The sequence below is a fragment of the Sceloporus undulatus genome, chromosome 9 (assembly GCF_019175285.1).
Source record: "Sceloporus undulatus isolate JIND9_A2432 ecotype Alabama chromosome 9, SceUnd_v1.1, whole genome shotgun sequence".
Classification (NCBI taxonomy): Eukaryota; Metazoa; Chordata; class Lepidosauria; order Squamata; family Phrynosomatidae; genus Sceloporus; species Sceloporus undulatus.
The window spans coordinates 17,387,020-17,396,933 of record NC_056530.1 but is presented as its reverse complement, the minus strand read 5'-3'; the positions used below and the strand labels follow the sequence as shown (position 1 = coordinate 17,396,933).

Genomic DNA, 9,914 nt, shown 5'->3' with positions numbered 1-9,914 from the left:
CCGAAGACTTTTTAGAAAAGACTGTTCAAATGTTAATGCTATTATACTTACCTGGCTTTAAGATTTACCGCTGAATAAATTTGGATATGCTTGCATTCTTAAGCTCACTATGTTTCACCTAGTGTTTCCCCCCCCCCTGCTCCCAAAGAGGATATGCACCTAGGTGTGCAAATAATATTCATGGAAAATTAGCTTGACATTGGTGCATAATAGAGCTCCATAGTGAATGGCATCCTGGTGAAAAAAGAGCAGCATGTTGTTTGCTACTGAGCTTTAGGATCAGCACTGGATAGGCATGGTTTCCAGACAGACGGTTATTCTGGTATTGGTATGTGAGCAGTATAGTTGGCCCTTAGTTTGGGGTTTGGTTCCAGGACCCCCATGGATACCAAAATCCATGGATGTTCAAGTCCCACTAAATACAGTGGATAATGAAATGGTGCCCCTTATGAAAAATGGCAAAATCAAGGTTTGCTTTTTGGAATTTATATATTTTTCAAAATATTTTCAAGCCGTGGATGCTTGAATATGTGGATAAAAAACGCATTGCAGAAATAATCTAGTTCGAGACTGCTTTAACTACAAATCCTGGGAATTGTCATTTGTTTTGGCACCAGAGCTCTCTCTCTCAGAGAAAGCTAAATGTCTCACAAAACTACAGTTCCCAGAATTCCCTAGCATTGAGCCAGGGCAGTTAAAGCAGTCTCAAACTGGATGGTTTCTGCAGTGTGTGTTTTGAACCACAGTCTTCCTTGAAGGTAATGTTTCCCAAGCGCAATGCCAGCAATGTTTGGGTTTAAGTTTCAAACAGAGGCAAGGTCTGTTGTTATTGTTGTTAATTTGTGGTGATTCAGTAAGGAAAGCAACTGGTTCATTTGGGGTTCTTCCTCTGTTCTGGCCCCATTTACACTCTTCTGATGTTCAATATTGATAGCTGTGCAGGTTGCACTCTTTTGCTGTACAAAGGAAGCAATGAGTTAATCTGACGAAGTGTGTGTGTGTACCTTCAGCTGGGATATTCTTTGCCCTCAGAGTCTGGGCCTGTGGGTTCCAGATAAGGCCAAGCAGTCGTTCGCCAAAGAGGAAATAGAGTCAAACAGTACAACTGGCAGGCGGCCATCAGCTTTTCATACACTACCCAGGAACCTTGGTACTTTGAATTGAAAACCAAGGGCAAGCAGGAAGTAGAGTGAGTGACTCTTCAGTGAAATGTTTTCAGCAAGCTGAGCTTGCATGGTGTAAAAAGTACCGGGTGCTTCTTTCGGATTCTCTTTAAGATTACTCCGTCATTGTAATTTAGGTAAAGATGTAAAAGATACAGCTTCTGATTTTTGGACAAGCCAGGAACCTCCATCACGTTATGCTGGGGTTTTGACATCCAGTAGTGTGTACACTGCGCCACTTTAGGTTGCAGGTGATGGGGTGCTTTTCTTTTGCATGCTCCCTCATGTCGGTGATAACAAATTACAAATACATAAAATACATGTGCAGTCTTCCAGTGGCATCAGTTCTAGTCAACATAGTCAGAACGATAGGAGTTGGAGTATAGTAACAACCATTCAATAGAAACAGTTCACTGCAGTTAGAAAGCTAGTATGCCAGAGGGAAAGGTTCTTACTTAGCCCTTTCTCTGGCATGTTACATTTCTACATGGAGGGTATTTTGGCAGTCAGAAAAATGAAAACATGATATCCCTGTCACATTAAAAAAGTGTAATTAACTGCTTTCATCGCAATTACAATCTTATTACACAGACTCATCTACAGCCTAAAATCCAACTGTGTGTTTTATCATTTCTTTGTTTTGTCACTTCATTTTATCTACTGCACATGTAGACAGTCTTGACAGATCAGAAACAAGGAGCATGAAAAGAAAGTACATTCAACATATGTCCAGGTTTTGAAAGGGGATGATTCATGTTTTTCCAAGCTGGGTATTAACACATTATGCGTACTGTTATTGTGGCTAAAGTGCAGCATGTCCATCCATTTAAAGAGCACCATCTGCTACGTTCATGAATATGCAGATACACATTACAGCAGCTACTCCATCCACATATGTAAGAAGCTACAAGGTGTCCTTTTGTTCAAATGTGCTTGCTTCAGCAAGGTGACCTTCAGACCATTACCCTTGTATTTACTCCTCCGAGGTCAGATCCAAATACCAAGAATCTCAAGACACTTTTGACCTGTGAATCAGGTGGCGCAAAATCAGTTTCCTCATGTTGGAATTAAAATGTTTTCCTTTTACAGGACATCATAACCGCAACAGACATTTATTTCATTTTAAGTATGATTGGGGAGATGGGTTCATATCTTGGCTCTGAGATTCACCTTTGCTCCGTTGCTCTTGTTTAGTGGCACATGCCTTAACATTGTTGTTGTCAGAATACAAATGAAAAGAAGGGAGGAGAGTCAGGATTCAAAAGTAACAAGTGAAGGGACAAATAAACAAAAGGAAAGGGAAGGAATTGGGAAGGAAGGGGATAAGTAACAGGCCCAGATTTTTATGCTTAAAAGTCGTAGGAAAGCCAGTAGGAATGAGAAAGAAGGATGAGTCAAATGTTGCTGGTTTCTCTGCAAAGTTGATGCTGACCCTGTTTCCTTTTTCTTCCTCCTTGTTTGGGTGGAAGACAAAATTTCTGTCTTCTCTTTCCTTGCTATGGAAGCAAGGAAAATCAGAGCTTGGAAATAATGCATTGAAAATAACATTATTACTTGCTACTTTAGGGAGCGTGGTGTAGTGGTTTGAGTGTTGGGCTATGAATCTAGAGGGTTCGATTCCCAACTTATCCATGAAACCCACTGGGTGACCTTTGGCAAGTCACATACTCTCAACCTCAGGGGAAAGCAATGGCAAAACAAACCTTGCCAAGAAAACCTCATGATAGGTTTGCCATTGGGTCCCCATGAGTCGGAAATGACTTGAAGGCACACAACACACACACACACACACTGTTAGTTTACAATTATGGCAAATTATGTTACAGTGGGCGCTTGCTTTATGCAGGGGATCCATTCCGGATCCCCCTGTGTAAAGCGATTCTGCCTATGCTCATTTGAATGGGGCTTGTGCGCGGTAGCGCGGCGGCGCAGGAGCATGCGGAGCGCCAGGGTGCACACCCCATTCATTTGATTGGGACGCGCCGCCCCTTGCACCCCGCGCGCTCCCCGCAGCTTGAGTGCGTATGCTCAAGTCCACGTAAAGCGCACCTGCGTATAACGCGGGCGCACTGTACTTTTAAGTATTCTATCCACAATTATGTTAAAAGGTTCTTCCAGATCAATTTCAACAAGCATGAGTTCTCATAATGTAGGTCCTTGGGGTTTGTTGATTGTTAATTGCCTCTTTGTCCATATGTTACCTTTTTTTGTGGGGAGAATGTAGTAATGGTGCTATTCTCTCTCTCTCTCTCTCTCTATATATATATATATATATATGTGTGTGTGTGTGTGTGTGTGTGTGTGTAATAGTATGTACTTTGTTGAGCTAGTCCTGTGGTTTGTTGTTTCTTCATTTTAAGTCATCTCTTTTACAGTTATAATGTTATACAGTACTGTAATCTAAAATGGCCAATTCACTGACACACTGATGCACTGTACCATATATACTCAACTATAAGTCAACCTCGTGTATAAGTCGAGGTCAGGTTTGGGGACCAAAATTATGGGTTTTGCCATGACCCATGGATAGGTCAAGGGTAAAACCTGGAGGCTCCTTCAGTGTGTGTATGTGTGTGTATGGTGCGTATGGCAATAGAGACTCTCATTGAGGCTTTTTGCTTCGTCGCTTCAGCTTTCATTTCAGCCAGACTTGCAGGTGGGAGATGGACTCTTAAACAAAAAGCAGCATCAATTAGTCACCCAGGATGGGGAAAACTGAAAGAGCTGCTATTAAATAAGTCGACCTGGGATTTTGGGGCCAATTTTTGGGCATAAATTTTTAGACTTATAGACGTACGGTAATATAAGGAAGAGGCGTCTCTTGTGCTTTGTGAAACTTTATTTGTGTATTTAAAAATACCCTGAGAACCACAGCAACTTCCTGACAAATTTGCCCTGTCTGGAAGTGCCTAATGTTAGTTTTTTGTTTGTCTGCAGAATGAGTAACATTTACTGGCTATTTTTGGGGAATTCAGCTGTTCTTTTTTTGCTAGAAATAATTAATGCTGAGGGTAATATGTTAATAACACGTTATTTATTGCTTGGGAATAAGGGCATTGTGTATGTCTCTCTCTTTCAAAAAACAACCAAGGGCAAATAAGGAGTTTATTTTAAAATAAACATTTCCAATGTTTGGTAGTGATGGAGGGGACAGACTGCTAACCAAAACAGAATTTGCCAAGGAGCCCCCGGTACATTTTCCATTAAGGGAACCCTCTGTCATAAGATTAACTGAAGAATCATTAGTTCTACTTCTTGCTTGCTCTTGGCTTTTGGTTCAACATGCTGAGTTTGTCGTGTTTAACCCTGCTTCCTTTCCTGCTCTCTTTGAACCTTTGCTTGGTCTTATCTGAGACTCAGAGGCCCAGACATTGTGGCCCACTATCCCAACAGAGTTAACACCTTCTTGCCTTTGAACAATGAAATAGCATTGCCTACACTAGCTGTGGTTTGAGTGCTGCGACTATAACTCTGGAGACCAGAGCTTGAATCCTCGCTTTGCCATGGAAACTCGCTTCCAGCCTCAGAGGATGGCAAAGGCAAACTCCCTCTGAACAAATCTTGCCAAGAAAAACCCACGATAGGTTTGCCTTAGGGTTGCCTAAGTCAGAAATGACTTGAAGGCACACGATAACAACAAACACCAAAACTAGTACCTCTGTTGAATATCAGGCAGTCACAGAAATGGGACCAAAAGGCATACATCGGACCCAGTCTCTTCTTCTAATCAACAGAAATCTCTCTCCTGTATTGGAACTATATCGAGATAAAGAAAAAACTAAAAGGCTATACCTACACCACAGAATTAATGCAATCTGCTTAACCGCCATAGCTCAGTGCTATGATTCTGGGATGTGTAGTTTTGTGAGCTATTTCTGGTGTCACAATCTCTGGTGTCACAACAAACAATGCATCCCAGGATTCCATAGGATGGAGCCGTGACAGTTGAAGCTGTGTCAAACTGCATTAATTCTGCAGCGTAGCAGCAGCCAAAGGCATAGCTGTGTTAGTCTGGGTCAGTATTCAAAAGGATCTTGTAGCACCTTTGAGACTGAGAAAGAAGTTGGTCACATAAGATTTCATAGACTTAGGGCTCCTTCATCAGAAGAAAAACCTGTTTGCATTCATTCTGTGGAGAAAAGGAACTTCATGTTCTGCTTTTGAGTTTCACGTGGTTAAAAACATAAGAAGACACCTCCACCATTAGAATGGAAAGTTAACTACTTCAGCTTCTTGTGTGCTGATGTGGCTGATCAGAAACCTCTAGGAAGCCCCAAAGAAGACGTGACAGCACCTTTTCTTTCTGTGGCTCTCCCCAGGCCTACGATCTTGCAAGGGACATACAGCCAACATATGCTGTCAATGATAGCCTTTTCTTCTGATCTGTGTAAATGTCAAGCCCAGTTGCTGCTGTGGCCTGCTGAGAATCCGGAGGTGTTTAAAATGGCCCTTTAAAGTTTGGTACATGCTCACTTTTAAACACATCCAGGTTTGGTGGCCATCACCACATCTTTTAGCAAATTCTATAGTTTTAACTATGCATTGTAAGCAGAACTTGGAAAAGCTACTTTTGGGGCATGTTGGCTGGAAGAACCTGAAAATGCAATCTAAGCAAGTAGCTATGCATGACTTCCCAGATGTATTTTTCCCTGTTGTGATTTCATTTGATTTTATTGTACATAGCTTTGAGGACCATAGTATGAAAATAATATAGATAGATAGATAGATAGTCAGTCAAGAATACCTAACTCTAATGCTAGGCTAGCTTAAATCAGAGGTCTTGATTCAGTTGGTGTCTGGATATGTCATCTGTTGATGGCATGACTCAATTTTAGAACACAGAAAGGAATGGAAACTTATTTCATGGAACTGAGCTGGTGTTGTGAAGGGGCTGGCATTATATGTACATATCAAGGGAAGGACAGTTAGAGTTCACACCTCAGCTCTTTCAGGCAAAGAGCCAGCAAGCCAGACAAAGCTTTGATTTTGTTCCTTGCTTGGCATCAGAAGCATGGCATCTTTTGCTCGCAATGCACTGTGGGCACAGGAATCCCTACAGATTGAGGGATGAAGGGAGGGGGAGACAGGTGGGCTAGATAGGAACTGCCTTGTCTATAAAGTCTTTAGTGCGGCAGGAAGTGGATGGAGGAAGAACCTTTCAAACACTGGCCTCTGTGTGTGTATACACTCTCTCCCCATCGCAGCTGTTCAGTGTAACATAAACACCTGCTGTAAGTGGCTGGCTGGGAGTGTGTTGGAAGGGGGGAGACAGCCAAAATAAGAATGTGATCTACACAAACAGCAAGGAGTGAAAGGCCAATATAACCTCATAGAACTTTTCCTCCCGTCTCCTTTGAGTGTTCTTTCTCTTTCTCTTGCTCTCCAGTTTCTTGCTTTCATGAATTTCCCTCCTCTCTCTTTCTTTCTTGCTCTCATTTGCTCCAGGACACAGGGCCGATCCCTGGGTGGCCGGTAAGTTCCCTGTTAGATTGGGGGCATGTTTTTATGCATGAGAGATGGTGGTGCATGGTGATACATTCCTCTTCCCATTAACCTGGTTTGCAAGAGTCCTGCCATTTCCAACTCCCCCGTATTGTCCACAGTAGTGGCATAGGGGCACCTGCAACTCTTTTCCTGCTCACCTCAGTGCCTCTGTTTCACACTGGCATTGGACATTCCTCCTCTATGGACTCTGTGGGGGGACACAGGTTCAAAACCCACTCTTCAGCAAAGGTTAGTTGGTAATCTTGATCCCATTGTTATCATATGGCCTAATCTACATCACGGGGCTGAGCATGAAAGCGCATATACTACATATCTCACTTTGAGCTCATTTAGAGGAAGAGTGATGTATAAAAGTAGTAAACTTCGGTACTCCTGACTCTGTTTCTGTCTTAGCCAGCTTTTCAGACAAGTCCACAAAAGTGGAAAGTGCCCTCTCTACACTCTTACCCTGCTTACATTAGTAATTTGTGCCCCCCCCCCCTTGATAATTGTAGAGGTGGAGGAACTAGTTCTTTTCCACTTTACACTTCCTTGACTGTCTAGTGATACTTGTAGGTAATCACTATTTGTCATCTTCACTACAGTAGTTCCATGTAAACATCTGCTAAAGCTTCCATATTTTTTCCATTTGGAAAGTAAAGTTTTGAAATCTGTCTCCCAATCACTATACTTATAACTGGCAATGGGGAGGTTAAGTGGCTAGTTTAGCGCATGTGATTGACACGTATTTATCTTTTCATGTGGATTTCTCTGTCTAAATTGGTTTGAACCAATTTCTTGGTCCCTTATTATTCCTAGCATGGATTAAACTTAAAAACAGAATTCTTTCAACATAAAGTACACATGCTGCTCTGCACCTAATATGTAAGAACTGAGTGGAAGGATAAATGCCCAATATGTTCTTTCTTTTTGGATGGTCTTAGATGGTAAGTCATATTCTTACAGCTGTAGTCCCTTGGGGTCAGTATAGTGTATACCCTTCCTTGTAAGGCTGTTTTGAGAATAATCAAATAATTGCTCTGATTTTGATTGTAGAACTGATGTAAAGGACATCAGATACTATCATGGTATAGTTTACTTTATTTCCAATATTTAGGCAGCAAGAGCCATTGGCTATGTAGCACAGACTGCACCATGCATACCTAAACTGGAGATACTACCAGGTCTGGAGAAAACCCAAGGTAGTACAATTTTTTAGAAAGTAAACTCGAAAGGAGAAATAGCTGGAAACAGCCCATGAGTACTGAGCATACTTGGGGCGTATTTACACTGGTTGCTTAATTCAGGACCAGTCCGAAGCATTATATACAAGACCAGCCCCAGACTGACTGGGATGGACCACATTCACCAGAGCAAATCTGGTAGTGCACTGTGTTGTTGAGCACACAGGCCAGCCAACCCAACACCACAACAGCCCCGCTGGCCTGTGCCCTGTTTTTGGAGCCACTGCCATAACTTGCTTATTGGCAGGAGCTTCATGTAAAGCCTGTCCAGTGCGCCACCATTTCTGCTAAGGACAGATATGACCACGTAGACATGTGACCAATAAGGAGTCCAGAAGGCCAAGAAATGGTGATGGCCAAGCAGGCTTTACAGAAACTACTGCCCATGAGGAATTGACAGTGACAGTGTGTCCAAAAACACACCTTCCTCTTTCCCAGTGCTGCTCAGCATGGAGAAGATGAATGGTGCAGCTCTTGGTGTGTGTGGACAACTGGATCAGGCTGAATCAGTCCTGATCCAACTGTCCACATGACCAAAGAAATGAAGATCACTCCAGGGTTTTTGGGTGACACTGGGATTTTCTCCAACTTTGCTTAGTTTGGAACAAAATTGGATTACGGGCAGAAAAACATGGAACCTCACCAGAAGTAGTTTTACATTGCCAAGAGTTCCACTATTGGTTTTATGGAAGGTACAGTGTTTCTCACCAGTGCTGACAAGCCCTCAGTGGCCAAAGAATGCTGACTGATGTGGGGGAAACCATAGAATAGAAGTGGAATGGAGTTGCTGGAAACAGCAACACTATGCTGGTCCTCGTCTTGATTCCTTATGATCATGAATTCTCAATGGGAAGGTTCAGTCTTATGGTTTGATTTGGCTCGACTTTTAGGTGGACTTGTCCACATAGACAGAACTCAGTATTACCAGTGGCATAGTGTGGGGGGTGTCATCTCCCCTTCACCTGCCTTTGGTTTTATGTGTGATATAGATGGTATACATGCATAGCCACCCCTACACCTTTTCTGGTGTATTTTTAAGGGGGAAGGATGGTTTGAAATGAGCCTCATTTTGTATATTCAGTGCAGAGCTTGACTAACGGTCCAAACAGACAGGCCAAAATAAAGCTACTTTGGGTCATTTTGGAGGTATGCTGTTTAAATAATGCATGCGTCCTAAAAGGCCGGAAGCCGCGCTAAAGGCATGCTCCAGTCCTAAGGACTGAAGCACAGCTTCTAACCTCTTAAGATGTGTGTGTTATTTAAACAGCATACCTCCAAAGTGACCTGAAGCAGGTTTATTTTGGCCTGTCTGTTCAGGCCATAAGTTATTTTTTGGATTGCAACACTCAGAATTCTCAAGCTAGCATGAGTTCTGGGAACTGTAGTCCAAAAATATTTTATTTATTTATTTATCATTCATTCATTTTATTTCATTGATTCACCCTATATCAATAGATCTCAGGGCAGCTTACAAATAACATTAAAACTAGCTTAAACCATTTAAAATAAATTTAAATGAAAAAATGACTATCCCAAATTCTGAGTGTGTGGCTACAAATCTTGACTTCAGTGGCTATTTGCACCCCTTTCGACTTTCCCTTGGAATCTCTGGGGCTTCCTCAGGTGACCCTAGGCTGGGATTAGGATCTTGTTTCGCCCCATGAGTGGGAGCCTTCCTGTTTACATTCCTCCGTTCTAGTAATAGCCTCTGCTGGACCGGAAACGGGAAAACCAGCTAGAGTATTGTTAGGATTGCTGGGTGCAGGCCCCGAGAGGATTTCAGTAAGATGTTCTAAAAATGGAGCTATTATAGTCTTGCAGGTCAACTAGAACTGGGCAGTTTTTCCCACAGCAGGTGTGAAAAACCTTTGCCCCTATAAAAGCTTTGGCCTTTTGACTCCCAGAAGCTCCAGACAGCATGGCCAACTTACATCATTATGGGAATTGTTGACTAAAAGTTCTGAACAGCCAAAAGTTTTGGCCAACATGGCTGAAACTTCTGGGAGCTGAAGTCCAAAATCTC

At 42.4% G+C, this 9,914-nt stretch overlaps 1 protein-coding gene across 3 annotated transcripts in view; it reads left to right on the top strand.

Annotated features, from left to right (window-relative positions):
- The window catches only part of GRAMD1A (GRAM domain containing 1A), a 54,663-nt gene that overhangs the window by 7,393 nt on the left and 37,356 nt on the right, over positions 1-9,914 (top strand). For all 3 annotated transcript variants that reach the window (XM_042440058.1, XM_042440057.1, XM_042440056.1), the window contains exon 2: positions 6,609-6,635. In XM_042440058.1, coding sequence (XP_042295992.1) covers positions 6,609-6,635 — 27 coding nt within the window. The remainder of the gene's footprint in view (positions 1-6,608; positions 6,636-9,914) is intronic.